At 40.6% G+C, this 20,189-nt stretch overlaps 1 protein-coding gene across 7 annotated transcripts in view; it reads right to left on the bottom strand.

Moving 5' to 3' along the window:
* The window catches only part of pdxdc1 (pyridoxal-dependent decarboxylase domain containing 1), an 84,447-nt gene extending 65,008 nt beyond the window's left edge, over positions 1–19,439 (bottom strand). For 2 of the 7 annotated variants that reach the window (XM_068003234.1, XM_068003235.1), the window contains exons 1-4: positions 19,249–19,439; positions 19,022–19,164; positions 1,708–1,781; positions 792–860 (exon numbers count right to left, since the gene is read on the bottom strand). In XM_068003234.1, coding sequence (XP_067859335.1) covers positions 792–860; positions 1,708–1,781; positions 19,022–19,120 — 242 coding nt within the window. In that variant the 5' untranslated portion in view covers positions 19,121–19,164; positions 19,249–19,439. Of the gene's footprint in view, positions 1–791; positions 861–1,707; positions 1,782–9,094; positions 9,318–19,021; positions 19,165–19,248 lie in introns of those variants that run through there. The other 5 variants (XM_068003237.1, XM_068003239.1, XM_068003236.1 and 2 more) reach the window with 3 other exon arrangements.
* Between the last annotated feature and the right edge of the window lie 750 nt (positions 19,440–20,189).

Raw genomic sequence — 20,189 nt, 5'->3', positions numbered from 1 at the left:
AGTTCTATCCTTTACAAGTTGCAACTCCGCCACTCACCTCCTATTCTGCACTAATGCCTATTCCTCTATCATCCCTATGCTTGCCCACCTTCACTGGCTTCCTATTTACCTGCACATCAACTTCAAAATTCTGTCCCCATCTACAAATCTCTCTACATCCTCTCCCCTCCCCACATCTGCAGCCTCCTTTTGTCTTATGTTCATGTTCACATCCTCCATTCTTCCAATTCTGGCCTCCTTGCATTCTCCCCTCTCTCCTGTCTACTTCAGCCGTTTTAGCCCCACACTTGGGGAAACTCTCGTTCAGCTCCTCTGCCTTGCGAGCTCTCTCCCCTCCTTCAAAAGGCCTCCTCAAAATTAAACACTTTTGGTCTTACTTCTGGTCACCACCACCAATCCTACTCCTTCCATTTGTTTCTGTCTGGTTATTTCCACCTCTGAACTGCTTTGGGATGTTTTACTCGATTAGTCTAAGTTGTGGCTAGCATAAATGGAATCAGGTAGTATCTAATATAACAAAATTAAAATAGCTCTGTAAATTTAACAATGGTAAATGTAATTCAAAATAAAAATTTTCTCTATGGGATGATTATAGCCATTTAGAAACCACATCAAAAGAACTTAAATAAAATTAACAACATCCAGAAATTTGGCAGACTAATTATGTTTCCAATAATATTACCACAGTATTCACAACTGGAAGAAAAACTGGAATACACTGCAAAAAGAAAAAACAAGCACACAAGAAATAATGAAGATCCTTCGCAAACTTGATTTACAGCATTACTCACCTGCCCTGCAATGGGCCAGGAATATCTTTTCTAGCATATTTCTTTTTCTCTCTCTCTTCATCCACTTCCCTAATTTGATTAATAAAATTAAAGTCATCACTAATTTTAGTCACACCTTACTATACAGCAATGGCTCTACTGACCTTACACAGACAAAATGTAATCTGAATAAAGATACATTTAAGCAACCAATTTTATTCAAAACTGTTATAAAAGATACCTCCGACTAAATACATTCAATTACAATAAACTAGTGATGTAACCTGTAGTTGTTACTTTATACAATATTTCATCTTAGACCTGTGTATGAAGTCGTAACCATTGTAAAACAATTACCAAATATTTGAAGAATGACCCTAATTATTTGTTGTCAGTAATGAAATATTAAAACACTTAAAGATCATTTGACGCAATTTTTTTTCCCATAGCTGCTTGGTCCTACTCAATTTACAGTCCTCAAAATTTACAGTACTCAAAAATACGTGATCTGTATTTAGCTTAATTAAAGGATAAAACACACGATGGAGAATGAACATACAATGCCCAAGTAACTGATAATCAGAGGAAATTGCTCGAGTTCTGGTGAAATTTCAAAATGAGTTCGGAAGTTACTGAGGTGATTTCTCAGAAACTGGTGAATGGAACACGTGGATGATTCAAGGTGTTGACAATTATAAGAAACAACCAAATTTATCACGAGGGACGGCACTTACAAAATTTGTTTATATTGTGGTTGTGCAATCTTAAGTTTTTGAGTAGACGTGTTCCCAAATCATTGATAGATAATGTCAACATTCATTTTTCTCTTTCCTTCCTGCATGCAAGAATATCCACATTCTTACCTCCTTAAGCCACTCAAAAGAAATAGCGCTCACTTTTTATGAAGTTATTTAAGGGCTACAGATTCCAAACCAACCTTTGAGTATCCTCCAACATCTTCATAGCCTCATTGAGGTTCTTCCCCATCTCAGCTAAAGTGGGGTCCACCATCTATCAAACAAAAATGCAAACTAATATTTGAATATTTCAAAGTACACAAGTTAATTGAAAAATAATGGACCCTGATTTCATAAGTATCTAGTAGGAGGGGTGTCACAGGCTCACTGAAGCCACATGAGAGAAAGAATTAGGTTTGTTGCAGTATCCCTCCTAGTACTACTGCTACAAGCCTAGCCAAAGTAAATTCTGGTAACAGTAGGTAGTGCAAAACAAAAAATCACACCCTGAATGCACAGACTATGCTACATACAGTTATTTGAATATTATCTTACAATCTTAATGCTGAAATGGATTTAAATTTATAACTGAGATTGGGGACAGGGGATCAATTAAAAAAAATCAAAACGTGCACTACCACTTCACCCCAATCAAATCATTTGGATTTAAAAATGTTACCTAAATGGCAGTTTGATCAGTATCATTTGTTTTTTGTGCAACATCTGCAATACTCTGGGTATTATGAATGTTGTAACAAGAAACCATAAAAATATCAATAACAGAACTAAAGCTTAAAGAAATTTTTAATCATAACACCTACTACAGCACTAGGTGCTACTGTAAGAAGTTTTGACAAAATCATGTCAGTAAAGTAGGAGCACTGTAAAAACTAAATTATTCATTTTACCTTCCAAAACATTACACTTTAATGTTACTTATATAGTGAGTTCTGGATACAGTTTAAAATCATGTCACAAATAACTGTACTCATGAAATAGTTAACGAGGCAGCACATGGTTACGATTTTGTACTGTAAAACAGGTTATCTAGATAAACAGTATGCAAATTTATATACTAAAGTACAGTTTCAATATGATATTTGCATGCAACAGGTATTGTTCACATAGATAGCTAGGTGGAGTTTTACTGAATTCCAATTAAAGATTGCAACATTGCAGGATACTATAGCAGCAATTCCACAAAACCTCTGTACACAGTGATTTTTTTTTTAAAAAAGACTAGCTTGAATTTTTTTTTGATTTGAGCATTTGAAATACAATATGCTGACTGGTTGAATGTTCTACTCTCAAACGTAGTCGACAGTATTGTCGATATGATTTCAATATTAGTGGTGTGTGAAATTTCCACACAACTGCACCATGGTTCTTTCACTAGGATTTCAGTAAAACGATGGTAGGAGTGTGAAATGTTCACACTTTGTCCAACTGAACTGTGAAAAATACCCGAGAACAATTATAAATTTATAGCTTCAAAACATGGATTGTGTCTGGAGAGTTATCTAACATTTGGGTGAAGTACTGATGGTGGAAATGATTGGAAGAATTTGAGCTGAAGAATTAAAAATAAAACTCAAACCACATATTGGCACATTAAAATGCATTGGCTTAAGTGGGATATTTTTTCCTAGAGGGCATTGGTGCCAATATGCTAAATAACCATAGTGACCACACAAAGTTTGTGCCTTAATCTTGTCAGTTTACCCTAATGCAGAAAAAGGGACTAACCCTCTACATTATTAAAATGTTCTTTGCTGTCAAACAGTGTGCAGTGGCTCTCAGCAATCTTTCAAAGTTACAAAGTGAGAAACAAAGTTTATGTAAGTGAGGCTAAAGACCATTAAATAAACTTTTGCTTTTCAATCATTTCTCATTTGCTTAACATATTCAGGTGTGGATGCAATGTTTGACTTTCTGTGCCTATGTATTAAATGTTTTGAAATGCAGTTACACTGAAGATACCTGTCTCAGATTGATAGCGGCAATATTAATTTGCAGCCATTAGTACCTTGTTTGTACTGCCTTTCTGAAATTTAAACACCAGATCCAGCAGAGATCTCTGGGCATGCATCCTCATAATTATATGCAGAGCTCTGCTCCAAGTAGGTAAATTATAAAAAGCACTTTGTAAACATGATTTGATTTTACACTGGAGTGGTGTCAAACTCTAATCAGTGCGAGACTACCACCTCCAGGGATGCCACACTATTCCAATGTGGAGTCCAGTCCGACTGGACTCCCGAGCTATAATGTCATTTTTGTGTTCCTGCAAAACGGAAACCATTTTAGAATGAGTGAGGCACAAGTGGCAATATAACTGTGCCCTTAATCCCCAATACCACCTTAATGACACAACCTAAGTGTTAATAAATTTGTCACACCGATAGCCTAAGTTTCTAATCTCTGTGGCTCCATAAAATGTATTTATTTATATTTACAGTACCAAATTAACATGGAATAATTTGAGTCAGGAGAGTACACCGAATGCTAGCAGTTAGCAGAATAGCCACAGCTGGCACTATGTAGCTTCATTCGTTACATTTTGTTATTGCACTAAAAGAAAAGGATGTGCATTTATATAGTGCCTTTCATGACCGCAAGATGTCCCAAAGTGTTTACAGCTAATGAAGTACTTTTTTGAAGTGTAGTCACTGTTGTAATGTAAAGTGATATATATGCTTGGGCTGTACCTGCCCATAATTTCTCATTTTAATCCCTGCTAATGGCATTTTACGGTGGTGGACACTAAACTTCTGGTGAGCGATCTGAAAGTTACTACACTTAAAGACATGGGAAGTTCTAAAGCATTTACAGTAGTCAAAACTAAAATCATTCAGAATTTTTTTTATCCCTTGGTAGTATAAAAAGAATGCTCAACTGTAAACTATTGAATATCCTCCATGTGACAGTGTCTGAAACTGATCTGAACAGAATAACAGTCTCTTAATGCTACTCTGTGGAATTAAGGACAATATGCAGATTGATGAAATGTATATGTTGTAAACTGGGTATAGTGCAGGCAGCTATCCATTATTAAATACATATATTTTCTTTAAAGAGGTAGAATTTTCTGAAACCAGAGCTGAAAATTAGCTAATAAGAATGCCAAATCTATGCATTCATCACAGGTCTGGACAGATGAAAACTGTAAATAGTGGACAAAAGGGCTCAAGTCAACCATTAAAACAACCCATAGCCGCCTAAAATTCGATTTCAAGACTAAACGTTGTCAGGTACAGAAATAGTCCATGTTTCAGATTATAAACTATTTATTGTGGCCTTTAGCACATTTCAAACCATATGTAATCCTCCTTTATAAATACATGCACCAAGAATCTAATGAAAATTTTGATCCATTGCTGACTTCAGATGTGGAAACACAGTTACTAGGACAGTGTATTGATTAAGGTAAATAATGTGGATTCAAATATATACTTTTTTTAATATTTAAAATATGTGTGAAACTACTCAAGAATCTGCCAATTTACTGTATACCGGTCGCCTGATCAATCATTATTTGGAAAGAGAGGATAAGTGTGTTGTGAAACATATTGAATCGAATATTCTTTCTAGCAATTACTACTAACATTTTATACACAATTAATGTACAACAGAGCTTCTGATAACCAGGTTGATTTTATATTCACTCCATGTTTTAAGTTACCAGAGACTCTTCAAAAATTCATTTACATCAAAGTACATACAATGTCAACATTGTTGGCAGCTAAAAACTGTGAGAAACTCTTGACCCAGTGTCTCAAATTTCAAACATTTGTGTATTTTGACTACCCGACACTGTGCAATCACGAGAAACCTATTTTAAAAAAAACCTTCAACAACAAAGCAGGTCAGTGCATCAATGTGAATTGTGTTGCCTAAGTTGCAATGCCCTTCTTTCTCAGTACTCAGCTGTTCTTCCTGGCACACATGCTTGCTAAGTATATCACCCATATAGCATAACTACCATCATGCAATGCTCTTACAGGAAACATAAGTGGACAAGTGATCTAAAATGAAATGACTTCTTCCACTAGCCCTCAATAATCTTCTTTAATTTGTTGATCACTATTTTACAATGCAACATCAGAGAGACCAGCAAAAGTTCAATAATAATTAATTTTCCAACAATTCTTCAGCAACCAGCAATCCCATTGCCTCCAGCTATCTAGCTCTTATGTAACTCAGGGACAAAGATTTTAATAAAAAATAATTCCACAATGAAATTTTAAAAATGTGTTCTTCACATCACAAATGAGTATTTTTGAACTACCATGTTTCGAACATATTTGTAACTATTATAGACTAACACAGCCAAAGTTTGAGAGTAACACTAATTCCAATAGATCAGAAGCAGCAGGTTTTCAGAAAAATACCAACAGTTGAAGACTAGACTAGACTAAAGCAAGACATGAATCATCCAGGTATGCACATTGAATAGCGGCTGAGGTTGTCTGAGGCAGGGCGGAGAATGAGAAGAGGGTTCTCTGTGACCTGGTCTGAGTTGCAGATCTTGACTGAAGGAACTAGAGTGTAACAACATTCTGAAGTACAAGTAAATTATATTATATAGAGTGTTTTGACTGAATACAACTTTTAATGGGAACAAAAAGTAGCAGGAAAGATAAAACACTAATATTAGTTAAAAGTGATGCAGATGCTGGAAATATATGACAGGTCAGTCAACATCTGTGGAGAGAACAGCGAAGTTATTGTTTTGGATGCTGACCCTTTCTCAGAACTGAAACATAACAGGCGGACAGGCATGATAGTACAATCAGAAAAAGGGGAGGAAGGAAAAAAAATATATAAATAAATTTAAAAATAGATAAACCCAGAGGGGAATCATGAGTGGAAAGATGCAACAGATCATCTCAGTGAAGTAATGGAGAGAAGAATTATGACATTAAAGAAACAAGGGGTGTGTAAATAGCTAATCATTCCGTACATAATGCTTATGCAGCACACCTTAATTTAAGACAATTTCCCTAAGCGGTATGTTGCTCAAGGTGAATTATATCACATATGTAGTTCCGGGACTACATATAACAAAGGGGGTCATATTTCCAAAATACAGATTATGAACATCAGCTACTGGGAACCAAGCTTCCTTTCTAGCCCCACACGAAATCAAATGCCAGAAATTGATCAATAGGCCTTTCAGCCAAAAAATGCAAATCGTTCCAATGATACAGAGCTTACTTCACTTTTTGGCTTCACAACTTCATCTCACTACATAAAAGTTAATAAAACAAAGTCTTCAAATTCAATGGCAGCTATGCGAAAATATAATTTGTGCTTATAAGTTTTTTTTTAAAAACTCCCTTCTTTGTTCTTGGAATGTGGGTGACACAGGCATGGCAGTATTTTTTGCATCCCTAGTTGCCCTGAGAGAATTAAGAGTTAACCATATAGCGTGGGATTAGAGTTACATGTAAGCCAGACTGGGTAGGGCAGGCAGGTTCCTTCCCCTGAAGGGCATTAGTGGACTGGTTGGGTTTTTATGACAAAAAAACTGGCAGCTTTCATGGTTGTGCTAGCCCAAAAGTATCCAGATTTATTGAATTCAATTTGACAACTTGCCATAGTGGGAGTTGTACTCATGTTTACTAGTCTAATACCATAATCACTAAACGACCATATCCATATACAATTAAAGCAGTTCACGCATGGCTCTTACTGCTTTACAGTAGCAAAGTTTAGAGCAACAAATTCCATGCTTTAGCATTTACCATAAGAATTCAAAATTCATCCTAGTTTTGTGAATAATTACTAAATGAAGTTGTATTTAAAGCTGAGGCCCTGTCGATGCAATACACAATCCATTCTTGAGGAATTTTTAAGATGATGGTCAGTCACCTCTGGAAAGAGACAAGAGCTGCCACTTGAAATAATGGAGCATATTAAAGTGCCCTCCACATTAATAGTCTGTATTAAAACTTACAAATCAAGTGGTTTCATGAGTTTTAAAAATATTGTATCCACAAAATAGCCAATATAAATATTTCCTTTTATCAAACAAGCATAACTGAATCAGCTCATTTGTGGACATACTTATTGAAAGATAACACAATGAGTTATTACAGGACTGTTAAAATAAAACTCAAATTTCCACATGGCTCATTCTACATTTCCCAGCCTAAAACAAATGCTGAAAGTTTTACTTCAAATGAAAATCAAATGTTATAAGCTAAATACACCACTATACTCTGTGTAATGCTTTTTAAAAAATAACTTGGCAGCATAACTCCAGAATAAGGTGCTGATCTGATTCCAAAACAATGCAGTGCAGGACCCCCTCAGTCTCACACCTCTTGAATTTGACACTCCATCGAGTGCAACTCTTGAAACCAGGTGTAACATTGCACTAAAGTTCTCTGCAGTTCATTGCATCCCCACCCTTTGGACATTTAATGAAGTTACAAAAAAGTTGTTCTACATTTTTAGTATGTGGGTACTCCAATCCCAGCTAAGCTTCAAAACATTTAAAAATGAATTAAATTTAAAATTAATTAAAAATATGTACACAAGCTCTCTCCTAATCCTGGGAGTCAATCCCAAACCAGACAGAGTAAAGAAAGAACTGTCAGGCTCAAATTGATTTTCCAGCTACCTCTCTCGGACTGGTAGGTACAGTACAAATGCAGCCTAAAAAGAGAGACTCCAATGATACAAATCTCCAAGAAGTATTTCTCATTGGCACAATACAGATAAAGTTATTTTTTGCTTCTTTCAAATCCCAATAATCTATTCTTCCTACATGTTAAACATACTGCATAGTAAACATCCTACATCAATCAATTCTCTTTCCCGACTCATTTTGAAAATCTGATGTCAGATTCAATATCAAACACAACACTGAACAACTGTTTCCCTATTTCAAGCATTGGACCTTAAAAGCTTTGCAATACACACTGGTTTCTGTGTATTACAGTTCATAATTAAAATATAAATCGTTCAAAGGACACAGTATCCCTAGAGGCTCACCATAGCATAAAATGAATTGATTTTAACATTGTCCTTAGATACTTCAGTGCATATAACACACATTTTGGGTGTAAAATTTTTTCAGTTCTGACCAAGAGAACATTAACCAGTCTTTGCTGGTGGAAGCGCTGTGTATTCCCAGCATGTTCTGCTTTTTAATTTGATCTCTAGCATTTGCAGTTTTATTTGAGAAATCGACAGAATAAGGCTGGGACTTTGAACATGGGAGATGCTGGGAGTGCGGGAGCTTTAAAAATCATTGCTACTGCCAGCTAAATCACAAACTACCCAAAAGTCTCTTTAACCGAACTCGCACCCAAACAGCTCAAGTGGGCCCTGGAGTTGTCTCCACCCGGAAATGAAAAGCTGAAAAATGTATCCCACTGCATCCGCTGCTGTGCAATGTGAAATAACGATCCGAGATAAAGGTTGGGATATTTCCGAAAGGGTTCCAGCACTGACAGGCTGCTCGCCTCACTGGCCTGCAGCCTGTCACCTCCTTGACCCATCGCTGTTTGGGCCAGGCCCAGTTTTGCCCCGCGACGCCCTCCCTCCCGTCATCTCAAACTCACACGGTGCCATTACCTTCTCGAAGGAGGTGTCCATGGTTTGTTGGTTTTTATTCTGGACGAACGGATCGCCTTCCGAGCGAGGGCGGTCGGCCTGTTTCTCCCCGTTTCCAGCGGCCCTTCTCAGTCCCGGGACCGGGCTCCGGCTTCCGCCATCAACGCTCTGTTTCCACGCTGGCAGCTGACGTTACCAGGCGCCAGTCCTTCCCGAGGGCCAGTGGGAATCCAGCTGCGCGCGCACCCGGGCTGGCGGACCTGTCAATCACTCTCCCCCAAAAAAAAAAGCTCCTGGAGAATTGGGCTGATTTTGCTAATGGATTCACTGGGTTGCCCCAATGTCATCGAACAAACAACAAACAGAAGTACCCCGCCCTGGGGGCACAACCAATAAAGAACTTAAGCAAAAACAAAACACGCGGCAGTACTTCTTGTATCAAAAGGACTCCTGATATTATAAAATGTTGATCCTGATAGATTTACTCAAAACATGCTTCTATTAGAAGAAACGACTGTGGTTTTCACAGCTATACTTTAGGTTGCAACATTAAATTTTAACGATTTCTCAAAAAAATTGTTATATGCAAAAACTATTTTTGTATTAATATTAAAAATATGAATTACATTACTCGTATAGTTTTCTTTCCTTTTATAACATTGGACTATTGTTACTTTAACTTTTTAAGTAGCCAATGTTTAAAAATGTTTAGTACATAGGCGATTAATTTAACAATGAACACTCTAGATTAAGGGATTACCTTAAATAAATTATCAATAGGAAAGGTGCTTGGAAAGGAATGGATGCAATAATTGTAACAAAGTTTTTACAGATTGTAATCATGTACTATTATTAATTCTGCATACAGAAGCTACTGGACCTATTGATGAGCTCTTATAGGAGACTTGCAGCTAAATCCACTGGAATTAGTTCACATCAGTACTCTCTTGCAGCCTCCCAATTCACACTGCTACTCTCCCCCACCCCACCTTCCCTCAATTCAACTGGCACTTCTCCCCTCAGTCAATGCCAGCACACTTCTCCTCCTCTCAGTTCAAGAGGGCACCCCTCTCCCCCTTCCTCCCCCTTCTGTTAACGCTGGTGCTTTTTCCTCCCTCAATTCAAGCAAATACTCTTCTCCCTCTCACCCTCAGATCAGGCTGGCATATTCCTCTTCGCCAGTTCAGGTTGTAACTCCCTCCTCCCCTCCTCAGTTCATTCTGGCACCCTTCTCCCTTCCTCCCTCACCACCATTGCTGTTCTGCTGATGTTGCTGCCCTGGAGGATGGAACTCTTGATCTTACTAAACTATCAAGAGAATTCCCACCACTGTGTGCAACAGAGTTCCATCCACCAGGACCATCAGTAACATCAGGTAGCAGCCAGGGAGGGACTAGAAGTAGCAGTGAGAGCCTGTGCTGGGGGACAGTGGGGTGAGCTTGACCCTGGAGCAGTGCTGAGTTCTGTCCACAAATGCAGACTAGCAGACACTGATTCCAAAACATGGACTGTCTGTATGATGTATCAATGGTTGGCATATAGGTTGTTTGAAAAAAAGGGAACTTTACATAATGTTTGCACGATAATGGAAAAAAATAAGTAACATCAATTGATTGATGTTCGTAACAAAAAGGATTCCAAGTGTTTTCACAGAAACTTAAAGGGGCACAGTCATCATGCAACAAAGTTTGCCATTTTGTTTTCTTAGGGTAGGGGTGAAACAGCCCTAAGTTATTTTTGGCATTATGGTGCCACACACAAGTCATTCATGTGATTTTATGCAATGGTAATGTGTTTTTAAACCAGAAAAAATGTTTGCTAGGTGCTTTTTCATGTAGAATGTCTCTTTACAGGCTCATTGCCATTCAGCAGGTTCCCAGGTGACCTTGGAGTAGGATTATGTGATGTCCACTAGTTCGCTTGAAACCTTCTGTGTGTACTGAAGGGCATGGCTTGTCTCATCAACAATGAGAATGATGTCACTGTACGATGCGCGCATGCAGTTTTAATAGTTTAGGCCACCTGTTTTGTTTTAGTGGCATCCTCGCCCCCGGGAGGGGCGCCTGTGAAGACATTTAACCTGATGGTATTGGGCTAGTCCAATGTCGCTCCATTCGCCTAAATAAAATAGAGCCAATCAGCAGGTTTAGAGATAGAAGTAAAAAGGGCAAATGGAATAAACTTAGTAACAGCTTGTAAAAAATATTAGAAATTTGTTAATGTATCTACATCAGTAACATACAGCTATGGCCTCTTGGGCATTCCATTCTCCTTTCACAACAACATTAACTTGCATTTATTTAGCATTTTTAACATAGAAAAACATCCTAAGGCACTTCACTGAGGCATAATCAGACAAAAATGGATGCCGAGACAAGAAAGGAGATATTAGCAGGGATGACTAAAAGCTTGGTCAAAGAGTTGGGTTTTAAAGAGGGTCTTAAAGGAGGAGAGAGAGGTGGAGAGGTGGGCGGGTTTGTGGAGAGAATTCCAGAGTGTGGGGCCAAGGCGGCTGAAGGCATGGCCGCCAATGGTGGAGTGAAGGAAGGGAGAGATGCACAAGAGGCCAGAGCCAGAGGAACGGAGTGTTCCGGGGGGGAGGGATGTGTGTACTGCTGGATGAAGTTACAGAGATAGGGAGGGGCAAGGCTATGTAGGGATTTAAACACACGGATGAGAATTTGAAATGAGGCGTTGGGGGACCGGGAACTGATGCAGGTCAGCAAGGACAAGGGTGATAGGAGAGCAGGACTTGGTGCACAGATGCTGCCTGACCTGAGTGTATCCAGCACTTTTTTGTTTTTGTTTCAGAGTTCCAGCATCTGCAGCATTTTATTTCTTGTTTTAACACATTCAAGTACTTTGGAGAGTACTTTGGCGGTAGTTTGCAAGAACAGAGGGATCAAGGGTGGTTTTTTGAGCAGGGGGAAGTGATCTTAAATCTTAGTGATAAAGATGTCCATGAGCTCCTTGTACTTGTTGTTGGAGGTGAGGGTAGGAGAGGGAGCAGGGGAGAGGGGTTTAAAGAAACGTTTGATAGTAGAGAAAAGCCAGATCTGGTGATGGATGGCCAAATGAGTTGTGCGCCAGATCTGCTCAACTCTGCGCTCCTTGGACTTGAAGGAGAAAAGAGGGCGGTCATACCAAGGGGATCAATCAGGATGGGAGAGAGTAAATGCTTTGTTGGGGACAAGGGTACCAAAGGTGGACATGAGGGAGTGTTTAAGCAGATCGATGGCTTCAGAAGTATTGTGCTGAATGGAGGGCCAAAGGCTAGGCAGTTGGGATTTAGAAAATGCTGTTGTAAGTGGTCATTGAGTTCTATATAGCTTAATTACCAAGTTGAGGGGAGAAATTCAACCTTGTTCCACCCATTTTTTGTGCAAATAATTGAGGTTGGAGGAACGAAGTTCAGATAGTGATCTCTCGAAACCCGATCTCCCCTGGAAGTGAAATTCGAAGCTGGCAACCGCCAGGTGTGCAGCGCATCTGCCTGAAACAGTCGTTAGGCATCCTGCAAATTCAAATCTGGGTCCCAACGTTGGTTGTAGGACCTCGATCGAAATTGATCATTAATGGGGTGGAGCTTGTGCCACGTATGTTTCAGGCCTTCAGTGGCCTAACCAGTGATCCGTAAAAGGACCACTGGAGGCCGGCCACAAAAAGATAAGTTAACTTTTTTATACCTTTGTTTCAATGGAGCCAGGAGGAGCAGGAGTGTGAACCCCCTCGCTCTCTAGTTTCTTCCGATCTTCCCTCTGCTCCCTCCAAGTTCATCTCAACCACCAGACTTACCCCTTGCTCCCTCGATCCTTCCGACTTAACTCATGATCATCAACTTTCCTTCCTGGCTCCAATTTTAGCCAATACTGTAAATGGTTCCCTCTCCTCAGACACCTACCTTTCAAAACCATCACCCTCCCCTCCTCAAAAAATCCACCTTTAGTCCACTCTCCTTGCTTACTACCATCACAACTCCAACCTCTGTTTCCTCTCCAAGGTCTTTGAACATGTTAATAATTCCCAGGTCTATGCCCAACCTGCTTCCAATTTCCAGTTTGTATCCCTCCAATCAGGTTTCCGCTCCTCCCATAAAACCAAAATGGTGCTAAACAAAGTCACAAAAGGTATTCCCTGTGACTGTGACCATGGTGCATTATCCCTCCTTGGCCTGCTTGACCTCTCTGCAGCTTTCAATAATCAATCATATGATTCCCCAATGCCTCTGCTCCAATGTCCAGCTCCATGGACTCCCATTGACAAGAGTGAAAACAATCTGATCGTAACCAGTCCATCCCTATCAGTTCCTTATTTTCCCACCCCGCATCATCACCTTAGGAGTCCCCAAGGATACAACCTTGGCCCTCTCCTCTTCCTCCTCTATATGCAGCCTCTTTGCGACATTGTCCGAAGCCATGAGGTCAACTTCCAACTTCAACGTATGCCAAGGACACCCAATTCTATCTCTCCATCACCTCTCTTGACCCCTTCGCTGCCTCTGTGCTGTCAGATTACTTGCCCAACTTCCAGTCTTGGATGAGCCATAACTTCCTCATTGGGAAAACCAAAGCCATTATCTTTGGCCCCTGCCACAAACTCTGTACCCTTGCCACTGACTACATCTGCCTCTCTGACCACTGTCTCAGACTGAACCAAATTGTTTGCAACCTTGTTTGACCCTGAGCTTCTGACCCCATATTCTCTCCACCAGAAAAACTGCCTGCTTCCACCTCCGTAACATTACTCACATCCATCCCTATCTCAACCTATCTGCTGCTGAAACCCTCATCCATGCCTTTGTCATCTCCAGACTCAATTATCCCAATGCTCACCTGACTGGCTTCCCATCCTCCATGAACTTCAGCTCATCCAAAACTCTGTTGCTCATATCCTAACATACACCAAGTCCCACTTACCATCTCACCCATCCTTGTTGATATAAATTGGCTCCCGGTCACCAAGCATTTTAAATTTAATTCTCATCCTTGTATTTAAATCCCTTTATGCCCACATCCCTTCTTACCTCTGTAACCTCCTCCATCCCTATAAGCCCACCCCCACCCCAAACTCTCTGTTCCTCTGAATCTGGCCTCTTGTGCATCCCCTTCCCTTAGCATACTTTTGTTGGTCATGCTTTCAGCCATCTCCAACTCCTTTAAAACCCACCTCTGACCAAGCTTTTGGTCACCTTTCCTAATTCTTCTGCTTTGGCTCAGCGTCTATTTTCCTTACATCTCTGTGAAGTGCTTGGGACATTTTTCTGTGTTAAAGACAGTTTATAAATGCAAGTTGTTGTTGGTGATAAGCCCACTACCACCTTTGGAGGGCACCTAGGGATGGGCAATAAATGCAGCCTTGCCAGCGTTGCCCATATTCCAAGAACAAATAAAAAAAATCTGCTATGCAATACTACATACAATACATATCAATGCTAGAAGCAGCTACAGCTACTTGCACATTACAAACAAATGAACTTTAAAAAAACAGGTTAAATTGATGTATTGTAATATTTTCTTAATTAACTCCAAATAATTGTAAAGGTCTGAAATTTAAAGTGAAATAAAGATTGATTTTAATTATAAATTAATCCAAAAAATTGCAATCACAAATTAACAGTTCTAATTTTAATATACCTGTACTAACAACGATTCACATTTATATAGTATCTTTAATGAAGTGAATGTCCCACAGAAGAGGAACACACACCAAGCAGCAATAGAAAAGTTAGAAGAGATGATGGAAAGCATGATCAAAAGGATAGATTTTGAGGAGGGTTTCAAAGGCAGAAAGAAGTAGCAAGGCTGAGGGATTTAGGGAGGTGGCTGAAAGCTCTGTCACTGATGGTGAGCTTCTGACCCCATATCCTCCTTAGGAATTTAAAAGTGAGGAAGTGATGCTTCAGTTGTACAGAGCCTTGGTCGGATCACATCTGGAGTACTTGGTTCAGTTTTGGGCACCGCACTTCCTCCTTTAAGAACTTTCTGAAAACACATCTTTTTAATCAAGCTTTTAGTCACCCCTACTAATATCTCCTTCTCTGGCTCAGCATCCATGTTTGTCTGATTCTGCTTCTGTGAAGCACTTTGGGATATTTTTCTTATGTTAAAGGCGCTATACAAATGCAAGTTCTTGTTGTTGTGAAAGGAGGATGGGGTGCACAGGAGGCCATAGCTGTAGGACCTAAAGTTATGGATTGGGATATACAGTGGAAGAAGGTTGCAGAGATAGGAAGGGATGAGGCCATGGGAGGATTCATAAATGAGGAAAAGGATTTTGAATGTAGTGTTTTGAAGGACAGGGAGCCAATTGACTGAGGTGATGGGTGAGTGGGATTTAGTGCCAGATGGAATATCTTTTGTACCTAGTGTAAAGAAACTTCTGTCCCACCTATTTTTTTTATTCGTTCATGGGATGTGGGCATTGCTGGCGAGGCCAGCATTTATTGCCCATCCCTAATTGCCCTTAAGAAGGTGGTGGTGAGCTGCCTTCTTGAACCGCTGCAGTCCATGTAGTGAAGGTTCTCCCACAGTGCTGTTAGGAAGGGAGTTCCAGGGTTTTGACCCAGCGACAATGAAGGAACGGCGATATATTTCCAAGTCGGGATGGCGTGTGACTTGGAGGGGAATGTGCAGGTGGTGTTGTTCCCATGTGCCTGCTGCTCTTGTCCTTCTAGGTGGTAGAGGTTGCAGGTTTGGGAGGTGCTGTCGAAGAAGCCTTGGCGAGTTGCTGCAGTGCATCCTGTGGATGGTACACACTGCAGCCACAGTGCGCCAGTGATGAAGGGAGTGAATGTTTACGGTGGTCGATGGGGTGCCAATCAAGCAGGCTGCTTTGTCCTGGATAGTGTTGAGCTTCTTGAGTGTTGTTGGAGCTGCACTCATCCAGGCAAGTGGAGAGTCTTCCATCACACTCCTGACTTGTGCCTTGTAGATGGTGGAAAGGCTTTGGGGAGTCAGGAGGTGAGTCACTCGCTGCAGAATACCCAGCCTCTGACCTGCTCTTGTAGCCACAGTATTTATATGGCTGGTCCAGTTAAGTTTCTCGTCAATGGTGACCCCCAGGATGTTGATGGTGGGGGATTCGGCGATGGTAATGCCGTTGAATGTCAAGGGGAGGTGGTTAGACTCTCTCTTGTTGGAGATGGTCATTGCCTGGCACTTGTCTGGCGCGAATGTTACTTGCCACTTATGAGCCCAAGCCTGGATGTTGTCCAGGTCTTGCTGCATGTGGGCACGGACTGCTTCATTATCTGAGGGGTTGCGAATGGAACTGAACATTGTGCAATCATCAGCGAACATCCCCATTTCTGACCTTATGATGGAGGGAAGGTCACTGATGAAGCAGCTGAAGATGGTTGGGCCTAGGACACTGCCCTGAGGAACTCCTGCAGCAATGACCTGGGGCTGAGATGATTGGCCTCCAACAACCACAACCATCTTCCTTAGTGCTAGGTATGACTCCAGCCATGGAGAGTTTTCCCCCGATTCCCACTGACTTCAATTTTACTAGGGCTCCTTGGTGCCACACTCGGTCAAATGCTGCCTTGATGTCAAGGGCAGTCACTCTCACCTCACCTCACTACTTATTGATATTATGTCACAATGCTGTCACAAGAAATGTCAAACCAGATCAGAGCATGCACAAGCAACAACAGTAAATACCCATCTAGTGTAGATTATATATTTTTTTAATGAATTTGCAGTGGTATAGTTCATGCAAGCATCAACATGCAGTGTGCAGCTCAGATGTGAGTGCCTCTTGAGTTCTAATGATGCAGTATCATGCAGAGGGCAGGCACTTCACCAAAAGAAGGGATGGAAGGCTGGAAGAAGAATCATCCCTAAACCACTTATACGCCACCTAGTGGCTAGTCTAGAGCAACGTTGGCAGAAACTTGGGAGCAAGCCAAGCCACCCAGCCGCCATTGCAGTCGCAGTTTAAACCAAGTTGCTTTATTTAAAATGGATGCCAACATCTTTAATGCTGGAATGGGTGAACACAGAGAATAAGGCCCAGTCCAACACACACTACCTCATATTCATTGTAAACACTAGGAGATAGAGAAAGCAAAAGCAAGTTTTGCAATAGTGTCAGTTTAAAGAAAAACTTGCGTGGAATGATTTTGATCTGCAATACTCATCTGTGCAGTTTATAATAATTCAGTTTCAAGCATAGCTATTTTTGGCAAACATTAATCATGGTTCGACTTTACCGTTGTTACATTTTTAAAATAAAGTCCTACTGCTAGTAGCTGAAGCTATTTAAATATTTTAATTTCAATTTAAACAAACATGCCTTGACCACAAGTCTTAATAATTGTAAGTCGCTATATTTTATGACAACGACAACAGGGACAAATGGATGGGGAAGGAGAAGGCGTTGCTCTTTCATTTGCACAGAAATATGTGGTGCCTTGTTTGGTGTACTTTTATTAAATCTGATTTTGTTTAAAATTTGAATTTAAATGTTGATAAATGTTAACCAAATATTAATGATCACTGTTACAAAATCCAAAGTATTGATCACGAGTGATCCAATAGAATATTGCAGCTGCACTTGTCCGTATGCTAAAGGGGGCTTTGACGGGAAACCACAGAAGCACCAAATGATTTATTACAAGACGTCTCCTGAGAACTTTCATTTCTGAAGTAGGCACAAACACATGGACTGGGAGACAGGACTAGGGAAGGGGGTCATTTCAGAGCTACTGAAACCAGTGCCATTTTTCAAAAGTCCAACACAAGTTACTTTTTTCCAACTTTCACTAAAACAGATTACCTGGTCATTTATTTCATTGTTTTTTGTGGGACCGTGTCGTGTTTCCCTGCATTCCAACAGTGACTACATTTCAAAAGTACTCATTGGCAGCAAAGCCCTTTGAGACACCCTGAGGTGGTGTAAGGGGTAAAATACAAGTTCTTTCTTCTTTCTTTATGTTCCCCAGCAGCACAAACCATTCACCTACCAAGAGGACCCATGTGAGTGTCTAAAGGTGATGCACCTCCCCAGAAAACTCAACCCTGGCTAAGAGGGTGAAATTTCTCCTTTAACAAAAGAAAAACGGGAGCATGCCTTTTCTCTGTAATTGACAAATCGTTAACGAAATTGCATTGTCAGAAATTGCATACCCCACAATTATTTCAGCGAGTCGTTAATTATGAATAAAAACAAATTCATGGTGCAACTTTGGACGGGCTGTCTAGACATTTTAAGAGGTGAATTGGACACGAAGTCTGTTCCTTAAAACGTTTAGTTTATTTTTCCTATCTATGTGACCTGACATTAGTTATTAATATTATTATTAAGATTCCCATAAACTTTGAACAATGCAAAACAAATCTCAATATTGAAGCCGTAATCCCAGCCCTCGAACTGTTGTTATCCCCCTCTCTGCCAGATATTTAAATGTTTTGTTTCTTCTTGAGTTTCTCTGGCTTTCCTGTTTCCCTAGAATACAAGGTAAGAAAAATCAGGCAAACGGGTGTTATTTGGGTTTGCAGTTCCTAAGGAAACGGGACCGTTCATTTTGGTATAATGACAGAAAATGCTGGAAACATTCAGCAGGTCAAGCAGCCTCTGTGGAGAGAGAAAGAGAGACGGCGAGGTTCAGCCTAAGATCTGTGCACCACTGCGTAAAAACTGCACCCAGGGGGAAGTGAGGAAGAGTTTGGTAACCGTGAACATACATTAATTGATCTGTTTGGTAGTAACTCGGGTTAAGTGAAGCAGTAAACGGTTACATCAGCTCCGGGCAGTTCCTGCATGACTCCGTCTGGGGCTTGGATCTGTGACTAGACTGTGATCATTAACAAAGTTCTGACCGAAGGTCCTGGACCTGAAACGTTGTTAACTCTCTCCACAGGTGCTGTCTGACCTGCCAAGTGTTTCCAGCAATTTTCTTTTTGCATTAACAGAGAGAGAAAGAGAGAGAGAGATTGGGTTACTAACCGATTTAGCGAGTCCACTGTCTGGCTGGAGATCAGACAATAATGTGGAAAGCTCTCCTCTCCCAGGTGAACAGGTTTCCCTGGATTTCCAATGTCGCATTGTACACCGGTATATTCGCGGCGGGGGATCTGGCCCAGCAGAAGCTTTTTAAAAAAGAAAAAGTAGACTTTAAACAGACTAGAAACGTCACCGTTCTGGCACTAGGTTTTCACGGAAATTTAATCTACCTGTGGATGAAGACCACGGAGACGGTGTTCCCCGGCGCTACAGCGGGCGCCATCCTGGGGAAGGTGCTGTGTGACCAGCTGGTGGTGACTCCCATTGGCATCAGTGCCTTTTTCATAGGTAGGTGGCATCAACCTGGGCGGGGGCACCTGGCGCACGGCCACACACCCATCAGCAGTGGCTTCTACATGGATAGATGGTGCCCAGCCTGGGAGAGGGTCACGGCAGACCCGTGTCTGACTTTGGACACAAATACTGTGCGAAAGTGACTTGGCCGCTTATCACGAAACTTTGAACGGGTCATGTCATCCGGAGTAAAGTCAAAATTGAGTAATAAAGATGTATATATATCCGTTTCCATTAGCCGAACCACCTAAATTAGCGTTTGTATTGAAAATGTAAATGACATTGGAAAATCTTGGATAGAAATAGTTTCGCTCAATGTGCTAATTTTCCTTAACTTTTTAACACCGAAATTTCTAAAGTAAAACTGAAACCTCTAAACAGCACATGAGTGAAATCATCTCCTCTCGGCGCGGTATGCATTTTCCTATTTTATGCCTAATGTAAGGAACCTTACAACACCAGGTTATGGTCCAACAGTTTTATTTGAAAATCACAAGCTTTCGGAGGCTTTCTCCTTCATCAGGTGAAGTGTGGGATTCCTTGAATGTTACCGCATTTATAGTAAATGAGGTAACATTCAAGGAATCCCACACTTCACCTGACCAAGGAGAAAGCCTCCGAAAGCTTGTGATTTTCAAATAAAACTGTTGGACTATAACCTGGTGTTGTAAGATTCCTTACATTTGTCAACCCCAGTCCATCACCGGCATCTCCACATCATGGCTATTTTATGCCGAGTGCTGTCATAATTTTGGATGAAAACGGAGGTCAGTAAATCCAATACTTTAACCAATCTATGGTGCAGCATTGGACTCGG

Source organism: Heptranchias perlo, chromosome 22 (genome assembly GCF_035084215.1).
Source record: "Heptranchias perlo isolate sHepPer1 chromosome 22, sHepPer1.hap1, whole genome shotgun sequence".
Classification (NCBI taxonomy): domain Eukaryota; kingdom Metazoa; phylum Chordata; class Chondrichthyes; order Hexanchiformes; family Hexanchidae; genus Heptranchias; species Heptranchias perlo.
This window is presented reverse-complemented; position numbering and strand designations above follow the sequence as displayed.